The sequence below is a fragment of the Hakea prostrata genome, chromosome 1 (genome assembly GCF_041222555.1).
Source record: "Hakea prostrata isolate BN-2017 chromosome 1, UWA_Hpros_2, whole genome shotgun sequence".
Classification (NCBI taxonomy): Eukaryota; Viridiplantae; Streptophyta; class Magnoliopsida; order Proteales; family Proteaceae; genus Hakea; species Hakea prostrata.
Genome location: NC_142600.1, coordinates 7,103,547 through 7,123,062, shown reverse-complemented (window position 1 = coordinate 7,123,062; position 19,516 = coordinate 7,103,547). Strand labels below are relative to the sequence as shown.

The 19,516-nt window shown below is 37.1% G+C and overlaps 1 protein-coding gene across 2 annotated transcripts; it reads left to right on the top strand.

The window, feature by feature from the left end:
* Window positions 1-10,543: 10,543 nt before the first annotated feature.
* Window positions 10,544-16,098, top strand: LOC149027068 (ethylene-responsive transcription factor RAP2-7-like). Of its 2 annotated transcripts, XM_089158815.1 has the most exons (10): window positions 10,544-12,062; window positions 12,174-12,199; window positions 12,328-12,358; window positions 12,524-12,611; window positions 12,706-12,851; window positions 13,128-13,172; window positions 13,287-13,390; window positions 13,485-13,621; window positions 13,859-13,975; window positions 14,697-16,097. In XM_089158815.1, the coding sequence occupies exons 1-10, from the start codon at window positions 11,485-11,487 to the stop codon at window positions 14,946-14,948; spliced, it is 1,524 nt and encodes a 507-aa protein (XP_089014941.1). In that variant the 5' UTR covers window positions 10,544-11,484; the 3' UTR covers window positions 14,949-16,097. The 2 variants fall into 2 exon arrangements, with proteins under 2 accessions (XP_089014941.1, XP_089014948.1); XM_089158822.1 differs by lacking the exon at window positions 13,128-13,172 and having other exon boundaries at window positions 14,697-16,098.
* The last annotated feature ends 3,418 nt before the right edge of the window (window positions 16,099-19,516 follow it).

The window sequence follows — 19,516 nt, the reverse complement described above, 5'->3', positions numbered from 1 at the left end:
ATTGGGGTGAGTTCATTGGTTTTGGTTTTGGGTTTGGAGTTGGTGTCGTTGAGTCAATTGTAAGAGAATTCACAGATTGCTTTTGAGATTCAAATTGTTTTGTTTGATTACAAGTTGCAATCCCATTTTGGTGTTAAATTCCGTGAGATCCAGCATGAGAGGTTTTTGAGGGAAGGAGTGAATTATTGCCAGGGGGGAGCGCAGGATAATTAGGGTCTTAACAAGTACGTTTGTCATGATGGTACTGAGGACTTCAAATATCCAGTTTCATCTTCAGTAATTTGATAAAATGTAAGATTCTCTTTTCTGGGGTTAGAAATTTTGGTGATTTGATCCGTGGTGTTGGAGAGTGAAGTTATCTTAGTTCAACATAAGGTGATGCAGATGCCAGACATTCAGTGGTTCTGAATATCTGCTTTGTTTCCAAAATTGGGACCACAAAGCTTCTCCAACCACTAGCCGTTTTCCTAGTGTTCTTAATCTTATCAAACAACTTGGTTAACCAACTCATACCATAAAATATATGAATAAAAGAAGTTCAATCTGTTGACATTTTAATAGATCAAATGTTAAATATTGTTCAAATCCTTGGGAATTTTCGGTCACCCAGACAATAGAAATGGAATTACTGTATTCCTGAAGCTTTGGATTTGGAGATTCTATGCATCTCTTGTTCAGCTGATCCTAACACTGCCCAAAGGAAGATTGGAAAAAATAAGATTAAAATATTGTTGGCATGATGAGTTGATAGTATAACTAAAATTAGGATTTCATAGTTAAACCTAATTCTTTGTAAATGAATAACAGGGGCATTGGTTAGTTCTTTAGACTGACTACCCCTTCTTTTCAATCCTAAATTGGGACCACAGTGCAATTGTAGTATGCAAGCTAAATCCCTCATTTCTTGGTTGTGAAGTAACGGGGTCAAAGATCTTTCCAAGTCATTGTCAAGGTTGTTTCAGATGCTGAAGGTCCTTTTGTTAACCCAGCCCTGGGGGAGTTTTTTGAACCACCGAGTGTAAGAGTGCTAGATAACTTTGGAGGGACATGCAGGGATTGGATCTGCCAATGAATGACTCCTGCCATGGTCTTCTGTGCAAGGCCATATCCTCTTGTCAGAGAGAATCAATAATTGTGAATTTCCTATAGATGGTATTCAAGTAGCTATTTTTCACAAGATTTAACAACTCAGTTGGGTCAAAAGGTTAAGAGGGTTTGGATGAATAAATTTCAACACAATCCTTCGAAAATGAACGCAACTAAAAAGCTAGTCATGGAGAACGTAGAACCACTTATCTGATTTCAACTTTTTCACAGTGAAAAACCAAAATGAATATATGATATATTAAGAGTATAATTTTATATAGTACATGAAAATTGAAAGTTGTGGTGCCTGGTGGTTGGAACCCTGCTTCTATGCATTAGGTTCTGTTTGTTGCACTGTAAAAGTTTGAACCGTTGACATATTCTAACCTGACCAGTTGAAGCTGATGAGTTATACTGTTAACACAAACATGGTCAGTTTACTAAATGAGTGTGTTTGGGTTTAGATGTCTTGAAACAACTGGGGTGTATGGATTACTTTTGAGTTCAGATCAGAAGATATTCTTTTTTGATGAGAACAGCGAAACCTAATGAATGTTGTAGGGCATGAAGCTGTCGTGAACTAACACGTTCCATTTCTGCCTCTGCATTTTGTTAATCGAATGGCATGACTTACCTGCTATCAAGATATATGTCACTTTCGTGTTTTGATTATCTCTGTACCAAATATAGTAAATATATTATTTTTGTAATTAAATAGAGTTCCAGCCTGCATGCTTAAAAGTTTCAATTATTCATACCATGCATAGTCGTATTTCCAATGTTGTTCTTAGGATTGATAGTGCAATATTCATAAGTTCTATTTAGTGAGAAATGCAGGACGCATCACTGACCCCAATTTGAGGAGCGTAACTCAGAAAAGTAAGCTATATTGATCAGCATGTATATTTTGAGCTGGGTATCTTATATCCGTTATCCAAGCATTCTCGGGTATTCCCTGGTGCGTAAGTTTATATTTAAGTTCTGATAAAATCATGCATGCTCCACTTATACCAGAAGTGTATTGTTATTTTTAGTAGCTCGTCTCAAATCCAATGATAAGCAGATTTCCGATGTTGCAAAATGTCTCATGTGTCAGTTGGGGGGTGGGGAACTTGCCATGGTTTGTGGTTCTTGAGTCTGATGGAGCTATATTAAACACAGTAGTGCTTATTCCACATTGTTGTATCCAAGGGATGATGTGCTGATCTTCAAATTTGTTGGGTGTTGGTAGGTATTCATGGTATAACAGGATCCGGAGGATACCGGATCTAACCCTTTATACCTGTTGTTGGCATTCACAAAGGCAACAGGCCTACGTGGTAGTCGGATATTTTATCTTTCTGTTAAACAATATTCGAATCTACTGAACTACCCTTTTGAGGTCTCAAAGAGGATGAAAATATGGATGACCCTAGCTGATTTGCTGTCATTGTGCATTAGATGAGTTGGGTGGTTTTGATATAAGAAAAGTTGTGGTCATGGCACTATTGAGTGATGCTATAAAGAAAGAGCTGTTCCTTGACATTATGTAAAGGCCATTTGATTGAATGAAGTGGGATTATCTGTTGAGGTATGTTGTAATACAGACATGAATCAGTTCTATCTCTGTGCATGCGTGTGTAGATGGAATACATTTAAGAAGTGCTGTTGCATAGCTCATTTTACTGTGAAAATCAAACAGTTCTAAAGTTCCAACTGAGTTGGATCTTAGCCATTGTTATATTACCTACAAGCAAGCATTAAATATCAAAACTTGTAGATATAATGAGATGGGTCTGAAACTGCAAGTTGTGCCGATCTCAATAGTTGAAAGTTAGCTAAAACAAATTGGGGATAGTGACTCTAATCAATGTCGCTGTTCCTGAATCCTGAATGATCAAAACAAGCTTGGAGACTTTCCAGGCCTTCACGTGGATCCATTAATGGACTTAACCTGGTTCCACTCCTTCACAACACGTGATTTGTTGTCCAGATCTGGCCTGTGATGGCTATAGAATAGACAGTGATCTAATTGTGGAAATAAAGAAATATGGGTGAAAGGTTGGTAAAGTTCAATGAACAGTGATGTGTATTACTTGTTATATTGTGTAAAGGGTGAGCAGAGCTTTACAATTCTCTCCATTCATTAGATAAATCAACAGAAACACAAGAGAACAGTCCAAAACTAGGCAGGTCTTCAAGATACTTTCGTCTTTCTCTGTTTCTTTCATTATCTTATTGCTCTTCTTTTTATTATTTTGTTGTTTCTAAGCACGCATTGGGTAACATAGGACATTAATGATGCATTAAGAATTGTGATTTACTGTTAAAAAAAGTAATAGAATGTTGTCATGTTATGATAATTCTACAGTACTTTCAGTTTTTATATTTGCAAGACACAATATTTTAAACCTTGAATATGATATTTGTCTTTCAAATCTGGTCTGAGCTTTCCCCATATGTACAAGTTAGGTCAGTTCCTTGATTCAGTAATTTGTTTTTCTTCTCATTAGGTTTGAATAAATCCAAATGTCATTGTTTATTTATTATCCCTTGAATTTCTTAATCTCCTCGAACCTTTATACTTAGCATTATCATAATGTTAATTGGAAAAATAAAAAAATTGTATAGTTAGTACATAGAGCGCCATTTGTGTGTAAAATAATTGAAATTGAAGATTTGGTTTATTCTAAGCAGCTTTCTGTAATTATTTTATAAACCTGATAGCAAGTGGGCATTTAGATCTGAAAACTGATAAGGTTAGTGTTAATTTGAGGTACTTTGAAGCTGAAATCAAACTGTTCCTTATGGTATCAGCTTTGAAAGGATAAGAAAAACCATTGTTGGGTTGTTGAAACCATGTGATTATGATAGTTTTTTTTTTTTTTTTTCTAGTCTTTTCATTCAAGAGTCTTTCAATCGATCTACCAATGAAAACCAACTAGGATGTGAACTCAATTATGAGAGGAGAAGCAGGTGGGCCAAAAAAAAGTTTTGTTTTTAAGGGAAGGAAGTAGAAAGGATTGAAAGGCATTATTACTCGGAGACAAAATTAAAAGGACAAACAGTGGAGAAATAACATTTCTTTCCCATCCAGACATTATCATTCCTTAAAAGAATAAAGAAAAGGTGTGAAGAAATAATTGATTGAATGGAGAAAGAAAGCTTTGAGCATGGTTACAAGTGGTGGAAATGAAAGACTTTCCACGAATGGAGGGGAAGCATCCACGTCCCTCTAGGCACCCTATGTACGTAAACCTCGTACCCCTTGCCGACACATACACCCAAAGTGGAAACCCAAAACTTTACCCCTTCTTTCTCTGTCTCCAGCACCACTTCAGTGTTGCGCATTAACTATGCTGCCGACGGTGGAGATTGAAATTTTGACAGTTCGTCTCGCTTTCAACGACCTGAGGTAACTGTTGGCAGCAGGTGCTGCTCATTTAATGTGTAACATTCAAGTCTCGATTCTCCCTCTCTTTCAATTATTTGTTTGGCACCATTAATGGATTTCATTTATCGGATTATTAATCAAGATATTTTTCTTGTGACTTTAACATCTTCAGGACCACCTTGTTGATTGCATTGAATCCATATTAGACCTCAACCCTATTATTGATTTGGGCAAAAGAAAAAACACAGAAAAGACATAATCAACATAGAAACATTTGTTTAGTATGTTTGGTAATGTTTTTGTTTTTTTATATGTAATTATGTTGAGAAATTGTTCTTTGTGTGGAAATGGATGTTTGGTAAATGTATTATTCTGAAATATTTCCTAATTGGGTTCATAATCTGAAAAATCTACTTTTCGAGCAAAAGTATAGAATGGGATAAGAGAGTGAGAAATTGAGAGGCTTGTGGGCAAGGGTTGGTTGAGTTGGGATGTTCTTTGAGAGACCATCACCACCATTTCTATTCAAGGAAGGAACAAAATAACAAATTGATTTAACAGAATTGTTCTCTAGGATATCTTAAACATACATCAGATTTCTCACGTGACAAAAAACTAACTGGTGATCCAAAATCCAAATGACCTTTTTGTAAATTTACCAGTCTTAAGAAAACCTTTCGTTCCACCTCTTGTTGGTCAAAAAAGAAATTAAAAATGGATATTCCTTTGAAGCCTCCAATCTCCATTGTCCATCATCATCATCGATTGGGGTTGCTCTCCTAGGTTTGACGTTTTTGAAAAGAGAGAAAGCTAAGTTGGAAACCGACAGATTTACAGACAATACAAAATGATCTCTCTCTGGCTACTGGCACTGGCAGTGCTGCAACAAACAAATGCTTCTAAATAGTAACATGGATGATTCTCATTTCATATGTTTCTTTACTCTTTCTTACCACAAATAATAATGTTTCTTTACTTTCTTTTTCTTTATATAAAAAAAAGATTCCTTCTCTTATTAAATATTTTTGGATATAATAGTAGTAACTTTCTATACAGAGACAATAAAAGTGGGTATGACAACGTTGTTGTTCCTTCTGTAAGAATTATTATTTTTTCTTTCTGCTTTTATTGTTTCTTACTGTTTACGGTTATGAAAATATATTTTTTATAACAAGAAAAAAAAATTTTTGATTGAAACAAAAGAAAAAGTTTGTGGTTTTAGAGTTTTAAATTAAAGGATTATGTTTTGATATCAAAATGAGTAGAATGCTCCTCCTTTTCAAGAGAAATGTTTTTTTTTTTTTTTCCTTCTCTTCTTAAGGTTATTTGTGAATTTTCAAAGTAAGTTCAATATTATGCTACAGTACTAGATCCTTTAAAAATTGAAAGAGAGAGAAACGTAAGTAATAGACCAGGTTATGAAGGCTTGAGCTTCAGTGCTACGCAATTATTGCCTATGGTTCAGATTAATTCGGGTGGCTGAACATATTTGATTTTTTTTATATATTTTAATCTACACCACTAAAACCAAAAAACAAATAAAACAAAATGGTGGCCCACTTTATATTTGGTCCATAGGCAACTCAGTGCAAGTAACTCCGATTTTGTATGCATGGTTGGGGCGATTTAGTGAAAACCAAAAAAAAAAAAAAAACTCAATCAGCAGAAGTAGAACCATAGGATGATGTGGACCCCACACGGTCTCTCAAACTCAGTCTTGTATATTATATATAGTCAAAGTAAATATTCGGTCAAAGATGCGTTCCTATCCATTTATAGTCATGGTGGGCATTACATCCTTTTAAACATGTCGAACGATTTCCCCCGGCCACTCATTTTTTTTCAAAAAATATTAAGAAAACAAACGGGAACCGTTGGATTAGATTAACCAAAAGAGCATCAGCACCCTAGATTGTTGGGAGTGGACGGTGGTGGAGACTCGACTTGAGTGCTTTCACTCAACGCACGATATTTAGAGAGAAAAAATAAATATATAATATTTTTTAACCTTTCGTTCGTAGATGTCTTTTCGATATATATATATATATATATATAGAGAGAAACCAAAAGAAGCGAGTAGAAGAATGAAAAATTAAAAAAACAAAAAAAAAAAATAGCGAAGCCCACATCCACAACTTTTGGAGAAAAATTTTCGGAAATAAAAAAATAGGAAACTAGATTAGTGGGCGTTCAAGGGTACGTGGCAGATTGATATTGGTCGAAAGTGAGGTTGAGTTGGCATTAAAGATGAGGTTGGAGAATTTGAAAAAGATGGTGACTGGGTGGGTGACCCGGGAAGGCAAGAGTGGTGGGTCCGGGTTTTCTGAAATTACTTTAATTATGGACAGGTTTGAGGATAACTCCTTATCGGTCGGGTCGGTGGGCGCCTTCTATCTGGTTAGTTGGCTGTAGTTATTATTGTTATTAATTTAATTCGATAATTGAGGTTACCATAATAGGAAAAGATAAAAAGGACGGGAACAGGAGTTTAAGGTTGACGATTTACCCTATTAGGAAAGGTTCTATGAAACCTTTACCAACAAAATTATGTAATTATAATCTTCTCTCAACAGTTCTCCAATCGGCTCTTTTCCCTTTTTACCCCTCTTTTAGGGTTTGCTTGTTTTTAAGAAATAATTTTATTCAAAAAACTCATAACTATCGAACTGTTCTGTTTCTCAATGAACCAAGAAAGAGCAATATTGCTTGGGTCATGCGTGATAAATGCATCAGACCATCAAGCCATGCACTTTGGGTGGTGGGGTAGGAATTTCAGTTGAAATTTTGATCTCGATCGTCGAAATTTAACGGTCGAGATCGAAATTTCGGCTTGATGATCCTGTGCATTTGTGCAAGCTCTTTTGAAGAAAGAGATAGTCTTGAACACGACAGAGCTTAGCTTTCCTATTTAGGAAATCAACCACATAAATGCTCTTCTTTTCAAGGTATGAATTTTATACAGGAGATGATAATGTTATAGACTTTTGATCATTTTATTTATTATTATTATTATTTTTTTGTGGGGTTGATTTTAATTGAATGAGGTAGTTGTCTTCTCTAATTATGTGGACTTGAATAATGAATTTTTTTCTTTTCAAAAGGTTGAAAGTTAGTTCTCACAATGAATACCACATATATTTTATGTTTTATCATTATATCAATGATTTTAGAATGGATAGAACATGTTTAGTCAAGATTGTTATTATTAATTTTTTTTTTGAATTATCTCATAGAGCATCAATGAAATATATTTATATAAAACAATTATAACCAAATTTAGTAATTGTGACTTCTGACTTACATTTGAGCTGACTTCTCCTCTCTTTCTCTAGAATTCATAAAATGATCTCGTTTGAAAATATGAAGAGATAATAACGTAACCTTGCAAGTTGCAATAGTTTCTCGTGGCATTTAAGTTAAGTTGCCATTGAAGACAAAACAACAGAAATTGTCAACAATAAAGAGACAGATGAACCATATTCATGGAACGCAAACAATGAAAGAAACAAAGAAAAAAATAAGAGAAAAGTCAGAAAAGAAGGCCAAGAGAGGTATCTGTGATTCACCCACATCAATATTTTATTTAATAGATCGGATAGAAACAATATAAGAGGAAAATATACAAAAGGAAGCCAGAAGGGTGAGATTAAATTGACAACATCAAACCTAACTTCATTTTTTTTTTAAGAAACAAAGAAATATTTATTAAGGAAAAAACCACTAAATTGTTTACAACCTAAATGATCCAATGAACGATCAAACTTTGGATTCAGTTTTATATCTTCTAGGCCTATAAGTCCTCTATTCTAGTACATAAATTATAGTTTGGTCTTTCTATTACATTTCTTCCTTCCAAGTAAAACTAATATTTTTATTCAATTTCATTCTACAAATCCTTCATCAATTTGATGTTTGAATGTGCTCTTAGTACAATAAGTGGGTAATCTCTTATGTAGAAGTAGTAAGTTTATAAAAGTTTTAAATCTGAATTTCTATTTCTTGTGCCTATGAGCAATCAATCTCCATACATCAAATATTATTCGAGTCATACAAAATTGATATTTGTGTGTATGTGTGTTTTTTAAAAGCTAGCAAAACTCGAAGTGGGAGAAGGGGACCAAACTGTTTAAAATGAGAGCTTAACTTAAATCAAACTAGTTAATTTGGGACCACATCCCTTCTTAGTTTTCAAATCTCAATGACAAGTTAGGATTTTTTTTTAAAATCCTCTAATTTATTTTGTTAGTATGAAAAGTAAACCTTATAAGACTCAAGTACACATAATTATGGATGTAAAATGATATTCAAAAATTCAAGTTGTATCCGTACCGGTTCAAGACCATTCAAATTCTTTTCGAAATTGGATTTTAATTCGGATATGTAAGTAAGTTTGATATTATCCGGTTTGATTAGATATGTGACGAATACTATTTTTCTTCTTTTTTTTTTTTTTGGTTTGCCAACCCCGGTTTTTATAAACCAGTGGTTCGACCAGCGTCGCACACCTAGCCATGGTGGGTGAGTTTCCCAGCAGAGGATTTTTTGCATCCATAAAGATTCAATATCGAAAACTTGTTTAAGTGAACCAAGCTGCTTATCACTTGGACCAACCCCGTTGGTTGACGAATACTATTCTATCCTTAAACTATCAATACACCGTTACATTAATTGGTTCAATACTCAAGAATGGGAACGGAAAATCCAAAATGTGACGTTTTTATGAGCCCACGATTTTCTGGATGCGATTGTAATATGCTAGAAAGTGAAGGGTATTATTGTGATTAGAAGAGGCAAGGAGAGAGAGAGAGAGCGCACATGTTACTCATTTTGGGTAACCGTTAGGGCACGTAGACCATTTTGACCCGCAAAAGGACGTAGTCCGTATTGGAATCCGTTATTCGTCGGCTTCTCCCGTCTGTTTCTTAGTCTTCTCAAAAAGGAAACCAACCATCAATAATTATTCATTTTTTTATTATTTTTATTAAAATATTAAATTTTAAAGAATTAAAAAAATAATAATAAAAGACAGCTGTCTTCGTAAGGCGACATCTGACGTGTACGGCTCTGGCCCCGTTCGAGGGGACGTCCTGATTCCGCCAAATAGGGTAAATAGTCTTACATTTCTCGTGGGGACCACCACTAACGCTCACTTTTATTTTTTATTTATTTAGAATTTAGAATTTATTATTTATTTATTTCCATTTGAAGGAAGAATGAACCTAAGATCGTCCACTTTGGGCGTTTTTAGGAATGAGATTCTGTATTGAGATAGGGAAAAATTTTCAGTCCAAAAATAGTAAATTACACAGAAATTCTTAACTTATTGAATGTTTGTTGGGCTCTCTTTCGTTTCTAGGCCCACCACTTATTTTGGGTCTTTCTCTCTCCGATTACGAGTCGTTGGATGGGGACCAGATTGATGAGATTAGAAGATCTAGACCGTCGACTAGGAGCTAATAATAACAGAAAAGTAAGGAAAGCGAAATTGACAACCGTGGGTCCCACTTCTTTTGAGACAGTGACAGAGGAAGAAGGGTCCCACAGAAAAAGTACCATTAATGGCATTGTTCACCATTTTCCCCAACCTAGTCTTGATGTTAAGCGACGACGCTGATATCTGTCTCTGTGGGTGGGCCCCTATTCCATGGGATAGGATAGACTCCAACCTACCGTTAAATGACACGTGTCGGGCACACTAAAATAGGTGGGCCCTTCACACAACCACCTGTTCCATCAAGCTAGTGTTTGTTTCCTATAAGTAACTTTAATATACGATGTATCCGATTATCGATGATATTCCTGGCCTGCGCAAGTTGCTTCCCTTTCCAGTTTCCACGCACAATTTTATAATGTTTCTCATGAATATCGGGCTAACCCGGATCCGAAAAATGATGGATCATGTCCGTGCCCCGACAGACATCAAGATATTTTTGGTAGGGGTTGAAAATATTATTTTTTTAAAACTGAAAGATTAATCGTAAACACAGTGATTATCTTATGTTATTAAGTATAATCTAGTCTATCTAATTAAGGTTAGAATTTTTTTTATCCCCCATTATAATTTATCTGAAATGGGAAAAATTATACTTCCTTCAAGCACGTTCCATTCTGATTCGATCGTATACAGCTTCAAGCACTGTTGGGTTCTTCTCCTCTCACTCTTTTTCTGCTCTACTTCTGCTTCTGCTTCTGCTACTTTCTTATGCTTTTGTCCAATCCCTTTCTCTCTCTCTTCTGTAAACAGAAAACATTAATTTCAGTAACAGTAACAACGTTTTCTCCTTTTTATTACCTTTTCTCGATCATCTCTTGTCTTTTCTCTCTCTCTGTCTCTTCACATCCGTGGAGTTCATGGATCAAGAACAATCTGTAATCACTGTTTCTTAAAAGTGGTATTTAGGTGGGAAGGTGGGCATGGCTTCTTCTCCACTTGTCTGACCTCCTTACTTGGAACTCGACAGACGGCGGTGATTTCTGTTCTCCACGACGAACGCCTGAACTCGACACTTGATCATACCTTCTTTTTGTTTTTTGTTTTTCTTCTCTCTTTCTCAGAAATGCGTATATCTGAACTAGGGTTCTCTCTCCATATCCTCGGTTTCTAATCTCTGTGAACTCTTCGGCTTTCGCACTCTGGTTTTTCCCTTCCTACGATTGACTTTTATATTTTTCTGCTCTCTTAAGCTTTCCTCTTTCTTTGTCCTACTTCTTCTTCTCTTCTCTTCTCTCGATCGTTTGCTTTATAGCTTTTCATGTACTGCTTGTTGAATTTTTGGATCCGATCGACCCATTTAATCTAATCGCCGCTTTATGTAATTTTCTCTGAGCTGAGAGATCACAAGTGAATGTCTTGTTAAGAGACTGAGGTTTATCCAAGCAAAAGCCAATGCTCTGTAGGAACTTCTCTGTTTTTTCTTATCGATACATATACAGATAGAAGTAGAGAACCTACTTTCTGAAATCTTCAAACGGAAAACAGAAGATCAGAAATAGAAAAAGGGGAATTCCACGAATTTGTAGTAGATATGTTGGATCTTAATGTTGTTTCCGCTGATTCGACCTGCGTTGAAGATGAGATGGCGATCGATAAGCTTCCAGATGGTTTCGGAGTACAAATGGACGACTCAGGTACTTCGAATTCTTCCGTTGTTAATGCTGAAGTTTCCAGCAATGGAGGCGACGAGGACTCTTGCTCCACTTTTGTCAGGCGTAATGGTGGTGGCAACGACCGGTTGGCCTTCAACTTCGATATTCTTAAGAAGCCAAGTGATGCCACCGACGCTGTTGAAGACGATGACGAAGCAGATAATGGGAATCCAACTGAACAACCGGGTTTTATTACGAAGCAACTCTTCCCGGTGAATGAAGATCGAGCTGGGCATCCTGCAAATGCTGGCTTAATCTCAGGCTCTTCTTCCTCTCTTTCGCATTGGGTAGGTCTCTCATTCTGCCAGGCTGACGTTGGAAATCAGCAGGAGCTCAAGGTCTTGCCCCCACAGAAACAGCAGGTCAAGAAGAGCCGCCGAGGACCCAGGTCTCGTAGCTCTCAGTATCGAGGTGTTACGTTTTATCGGAGGACTGGAAGATGGGAATCTCATATCTGGTTAATATTTTCATAAAATCCTTCATTATTTTCATGTGGATGACTTTGAATATGATTCTGAATCGTCGTTGTTCACTGATTTTCTTTTCTTTCTTTCTCGTCTTCCGCCAGGGATTGTGGGAAGCAAGTTTATTTGGGTGAGAGAATAATCTCAAAATTTCCATTTCAATTTTTTTTCGTTCTTTTTTTTTTTTCAATTATTTTCTTCTGTATTATTGTATTAATTCGTCTTCTGGCTTTATATTTGGTTAAATTGATTTTTCAGGTGGATTCGATACTGCTCATGCTGCTGCTAGGTAAGTATAGTTTCCCGACTTGATAAGCTTGAGTTATTAATGGGTTGTTCTTCTGAGAGAGATCCGTATATCCTTATCAAATATGTATATAATTTTATTTTTTTTGGGAAGATTATTGTGGGATGGGGTGGGTTGTTGATTTCAATCTTAATTCTTCGATTTTAGGGCATATGATCGAGCAGCTATTAAGTTCCGGGGTGTAGATGCAGACATCAATTTTAGTCTTTCTGACTATGATGAAGATCTGAAACAGGTGGGTGAAGTGGCCTAGACAATTGCCTAGAGATTTCTGTGTAGATAAGGAATTATGATTGGAAGCTTATATTGGTCTTTCTATTGTTTTTCAGATGAGGAACCTGACCAAGGAAGAATTTGTGCACATACTCCGCCGCCAGAGCACTGGATTCTCCAGGGGAAGCTCAAAATACAGAGGCGTGACACTGCATAAATGTGGGCGATGGGAAGCTAGAATGGGGCAGTTCCTTGGCAAGAAGTGAGAAATCCTTAACCTGAAGCTAAATTTCCTTTTTGTTTATTTATCTATCTTGGATGCTACTCTTTATGGGAAAAGAAACAATTACACAATTATGATCTCTAAACCCGGTTTTAAGGACATCTTATCTGGTGGCCTTTCTTTTCTTGGAAAACATTTCTATTTTCGTTCAGCACCTATTTTTCAACAATTATTAAAAAATAAAAGAGAGAGAAGCGGAAGAAAGGTACCTTGTGAATCCTGTTTTTATCGGTGAGAAAAAATGCTTGCTTGCAGGTATATATATCTTGGGTTATTCGACAGCGAAATTGAAGCCGCAAGGTCCTAGTGATCATGAATTTCACTCACCATGATTGTGAATTTCTTACACTGAATTCTGAACCTCAATTGGGTTCCATCCAACAAAATTCTCCATTTTGGTTTTCTGGAACTCAGGGCTTATGACAAAGCGGCAATCAAATGCAATGGAAGGGAAGCAGTTACCAACTTTGAGCCTAGTACATATGAAGGGGAGATTGTGCCTGAGGTGGACAATGGAGGTAACATTGGTACTACGATTTCATTTACTCATAATATTATACATATGTATTTCTGGTTGGATACAAGACCAACTTCTTAAAGTTCATGCTGCAGGGAGCAGCCACAATCTTGATCTGAACTTGGGGATTTCACCTCCTTCATTAGATGGTGATCCAACGGGGACTGACAACATGAGCAGTTTCCAGTTCGGTAGTGGCCTTCACAACATGCCTGATCCCAGGAGAGCGAGGGTAATTATTAGGTTAAAAATAGAAATATATTCTGTCAACCCAATTTTAAAATTCAGTTGACAGTTCTATTGGTCAGATATCTTTCCTGTTTTGGGTATGATTAGTTTAATCAGTAGCTCTTGTTTAAATTGCTTCTTCTTATCTGGTTGATGAATATGCAGGCAGATATCAAGTTGAAAAGGTTGTTTTGATTTTAAATATAACTGATGATATATGATCTCTGCTGTGCCACTGCAGATGGAGAACCATGGTTTGGCAGCAGTGGGTGATAGAACCCATCATTGCCCACCAATGGCATCTGAACACCCTCCAATATGGTCTGGCGTATATCCCAGTCTCCTTCCCACTGTTGAGGTAATTTCTTTCATGAATAATCAATTTTAAGACTTAACCTTAGAGCTGGCATGTTTCCCAGCTGTAGTAGTGTCTGAAGTTGCATCTACCATCCTCCCCAAACCCCATCAGAAGTTTGTCATGTATTTTGGCTCTGTGCTTAACTTGCTACTACAACTGTTTTATTTTATTTTCTATTTCTCAGTTTGATAGGATTATCCTTCACTTCATCTTCTTAATCACCTCATCTCCGCACATTTTGATGTGCCTGTGGAATGCCCAGGACATTTTTATTCAGAAAATATTGCCTAGCTTGTCACTGGCTTGACCTGTGGATGGTTTCTTTTTAATACATGTGAACTTGAATTTGCCATTGTCTTTCCAAGATGCTTTCAATACTCAGGTTAATTTGGTTAGTCGTCCTTTTTTGAGGGGGTATGGGGGTTCATTTGAGGCCAACAGTTGAACACACCCATTTAGGTGAGTAGCCAGGCTTCTTGGGTAGTTATAATTTAACCACATGGAGAACCCCCATGGCTTACCCTCTTCCTTTTTTTTTTTTTTCCTGAGCCATTGAATTCCTAGGCTTCTCATCTTTCTTATTTTTAACTATTGAGCCAAGATTTGACTGTGATTTTTTGCCAACTTACTAGTACTAGTACTAATGCTTCTTTGATATTGCATTATGGGTTTTCCACTTGATAACAATACCTCATGGTATGGTGGTGTTGACTGTTGACAGGGAAGAGCTATAGAGAAGAGGGTCGAAGCTGGTTCTCCAGGACTCTCGAACTGGGCATGGCAAATGCACAGCCACGGCAGTGGCAGTGTCAACCCAATGGCACCATTCTCTTCTGCAGCATCATCAGGATTCTCTTCTACTTCTGCCGCTTCATCAGCTGCTCTCTTTGGACCACACCCTGGTACAACTCAGCAGTACCCTCCATCCACAGCCTACCCCCCCAATGCTTCTTTCTACCATTACAGAAGCTGATACCCAATGTCAACCGAAAAAATCCCTTCTTAATGGGTAGTGAAGGTGAGCCAATGTGGTTTTCCAATTCTTCTTTTAAATACAGTATATGTGGAATCATTAATAATTCAAACAGTAAAGGGGCATTGGCGGTCCCCTCGTTAATACTTTTCACAATTGCCGCACAAACACAGTGGCAATAGAGTTTGAAGATGCTACTGTATCTGTTTGGAATGAAATATTAGCTTTGGGATAGGGTAGATTTGATCTCTCCCCTCTCCAGTCCTATTGTAAAGGGTTTTTGCTCATGTTTTAATGTCTAGCATGAAAAAGCCTATCATGCTCTGATTATGCTTGAGAAACAGAGAAAAATTCCAGTCTACTTATGTTACTTATGATTTTTAGTAATTTGATGTCTCTCCCTCATCAACCTCCATGTTTACAATTTCTAACCCTGGTTAAATTATTAATGAAGTATCCATGTTCAAACTCAACCATGATCTCAATTGCAGGTATGAAACTCTCTCCCTCCAGCCTGAACTTCTTAGGGGCTGGCAGGGATAAACCAAGGTGGGAATCACTATAAAGTTTCATTCATGGTAGATAGCTCTACCTGGTTTTAGGTTTTTTTTTTGGGGGGAGGGGAATACTTTGCCGCTGTTGCTCTGTGTAAGCTGTTAATTCATCCAGTTGAAGTTTCAGAGACATTACAAAAGTGGGGTCTACAACTTAATATTAGATAGCATAGGGAGAGGTGGGCTAAGGCCGTATAGGGCAGGCCTAAGAGGAGAAATGAATATGAAGGGAAGACAGGAGATCAGAAGGTCGACAAGGACAAGCCTGCTTTGTTGTCCCATTCTCACATGTAAATTACAACACAAAGTAGGGTAGAAGGCTGACCAGCTGGTGTCCTTCGGGATGTGTGTGTTTTGGAAGTAGCAGCAGTCAGATACCTGGTGTTGTGAGTGAGAGCCATTGCTCAAAGCCTCAAAGCTTCTAAGAAGGTACACACTGGCTTTTTGTTCAACTAGAGAACACCACTCTAAAGTCCTTAAGACTCTTGTACAATGTACAATGATGATGATTTCTTTGCCTTAGATAAAAAAATTTTGTTTTACCAAGAGGATACTTGGTCCTCATGACTTGGGGGGCCCATAGGCCCTTTGGGGATGGGATTTTTTTCGGGGGGGGGGGGGGGGGGATCAAACCATAGACTTCGTTGGACTTTAAGCCTCTAATAAGAGGCGTCTCTCAATGTGCTAGAAGTGTGCTAGAATTGCACCCACAATAGTTTTTTTCTGTACACTTTTAGGTCTACATATATGTTTTACATGACTATCGGCTATAGAGGCCACACTTATCCTAGGGATTTTATCTTCTGGTGAAACTTTAATATTCTAGGTTTTGCTTTTATCTCAGTGTTGTGTATTTTTCCTACCCAATTGATTTTTAGAAATATGAAGAGACGTTTTGTTTGATGGAATAAAATGGGATGGACAAGAAGGGATGGTAAAAGAAGAAAAAAAACACATTATTTCTTTTAAAGATAAGAAGAAAATGGACTGGACAAAATTGGTGGACAAAAAGTGGGAGAAATAAATGTTTTTTAATAAAATTTCAAAACATAGTTTATTTGGTTCAATGAGGTGGAACAATGAGAAGCTTCCTTTGACACCTTACAAAAAGTGGAATTTGTATTTTCAACTTCTTACAAAATCTTTTCCTTTCTTTTCCAGTTACTATCTAACCACTAATAGATCCTACATATTTATTTATTTTTGCTCCTTTTTACCTTAATATGCTAATAGTTGATGAGTTTCACTTTTTTAAATTTTTTACTTGTGGACTTTCATATATTTGTGGTTATAAAGTTGTCAGGAAAGCACATCCACCCATCAGGGGAGATGATCCACAAAGTCATTTTTTCTTCCATCTCATCCTGTTTTACATGATCCCATATTTTTAAGTTGTAACTACGCCATACCTTTTCTGTTTCTCCTTTTGAAGTTCACATCATACTTCAAAATCATAACCCGCAGCAGGGTAAGATCTGATAACAACTTAAGATTCTCAGATTATCTTTCTTAGTTGAACAAGTAAACTATTAAAAGTGCCGAGAAAGTGAATTCTCCTGCAGTTCTAGTTTGTTTGGTTAGAGGATCTCAGGCTGAAAGCACAGACAGCGAGGTTAAGGCTGAAGGGACAGCTCTTCCCATCTGTCTCTTGTTGTTGTTGTTCGTGAACTGCTCTGTGTTCACTCGTTATTGGGCTCTCTGTCTCTGTTCAGTGATGTTAACTTTTCATAGCCAATCAATGACTTGACAGAGTCACTGACCTCTCATCAGTCAGCACTTGGCTGACTCGACCAGAGTGAATTACTGTTTAGTGCCGAAGATGGAAGCAGGATTCTTAAGATTACTGGTTAAAGCCTGAAAACAAAACGATCCATACCAGTTAAATGTTGTTTTTATCAGTTTGATGGCAAAGAAGAGTTGAATTGAGGATCTTCTCTGAGCTATATGGTAACTAATATGAGTTTGTGAGTGAAGCAAAGGTATGTTCATGGTAAGACATAGCTTACATGCAATGGTGAAAGCAGCGAGTTAAAAACTCTTTACGTAACCCCCACTATTTGTAGATGCTTACATGTGAATTGTGTACTTGGCACAGGAAGAGAGAGAGAGAAGTTGGTTAAGTCAGTGTAGGCCCTAGAGAAGAAAAGAATATGAACGAAAGAAACGAGGGAAAAAGGAAGACAAGGACATCCCCTCTCTTGTCTCTTCCATGTAAATTAGAGCAGGTTGATAAGCCAATTTAAGGAAAACCCAGAAGTTCCCAGAGGAGGTGGGGTTCCTCTCTTAAGTTTAGGCTTTTCTTTTTCCCACCATTGTCTCTGTGTGTGTGTTTCCAGTGGGGTTGGGGGAAAATGGGTGTTTTGGAGATTTGAATCTGGATCAGTATAGGACAAGGTTTGCAGTTTCAGCAAATTTTGCGAGTTCGTACACATAATTCACCAAGATTTCACTAACCTAAAAACCAGATTTTTGCGACATCAAGGATATACGGAAGGTCACTCATTAAATAATAAATATTAATGTGGATGTGGATTGTTCGGCTCCCTAGGTACAGTGAGCCATTAAATGTTTGAAAGGACGCTTTTAAATAGATGCGTGAACAAATGGATTAGATTTCAAAAAGTCATTAAATATTTGCGTGTGCTATTTACTTATCAAACTCTTCTATGTCATTTTCTTATCTTTTTTAGACTGACTTGATTACCTTTGCAACGATGGTTATGACTAAGAGAAGCTCAGATGAGTGGCTATTTGTGACTGTGGTTCTGGCAAAAAGAAGTAGAGATGAAGAGAGTGCTGAAAATCAACCCTGCAATTTCAAACCCTCACCACAAAATTTAGTTGTTCAAGAGAAAGTGCTTATCAGAAAATTTGAATCACTGAACCCAAGAATTGGAATTCTTCTATGATCAAATGCCTAGAATACAATTGCAAAGACCATACCCTTTTCTTCTGAATTCTTCTACCTTTGGTGGTTGCCACCTTAATATTGTTTGGACTTTGGAATCACCGATTGTTTCACTAAAACTGGAATTGTAAAGATTGTCAGTGTTGGTTCCTTTTAGAAGCGGAGCGAGCAGTCAACTCTGTTAGCCAAAAAAACCCTAACCTTTCTCACCCTAATATCTCAAAAATTCATTAAATAAATGTCTAGTTCTTCGCATGGAGAAAGAAAGGAAGGAGTAGCATGAAAGATTCAGCAATTCCAGCAAATGCATGTCAGATTCAGTGAAATTTCTCCTGAACTTTGACTATATTTCGCCATTTGTCGGAAAATTGGTGATTTTCCAGCGACGTAGAGCATATATTGTTTTCCGTGCTAAAAAAAGTTACACTGCTTGGCGAACTGGCCGATATTCCCCCGAGGTAGTACCGTGGCACTACTGGCATAGTATAAGAGATAAAAGTGAAGTCTCCCAACCTGTGCGGGAAATTTTCCCATTTCAACCTAAAGATTTTGAAGAATTATATCACAACCACCAGCACAGAGTTGGGCTCAGGATATGTCAGCGTCCAATTGACACAAACCTACGCAACCCAAAGTCTATCACACTATGGTCTATTGAAACTGACTCATGACTGATCGACCGGCCCTTTTTCTTTCCCAGTTCTCCTGGCCCCACAACCGAGGAATATGGCATTTCGTTTCAAGATAATCGAATCAAATCCCTGTTTAAGTGACAGTGGTTTAACATTAATGATTGAACTCCTTCACTTCACTCATTTTCTTTACTTTCTTCTTTTCATCTCTGTTCTCCTTCCCTCATTAATTTTCTTCTATTCGTCGGTTTTCCCCTTGCCTAATTTTCTTCTTTTCATCTCTGTTCTTCGTGAGATTCGACATAAATGAATCAAATGGACGAGAAGAAATATTTAACCAGTTTTCACAAGTAGGTTGCTTCCAGGAAAAGAATCACAAGTTGTATTAGCTGAGTTAGCTTAGAACTCATCTGGCCATCTCCTACCATCGCTGGATCATCAGAATTTCCCTCTTGCAACCACAGAAAGCTTAAG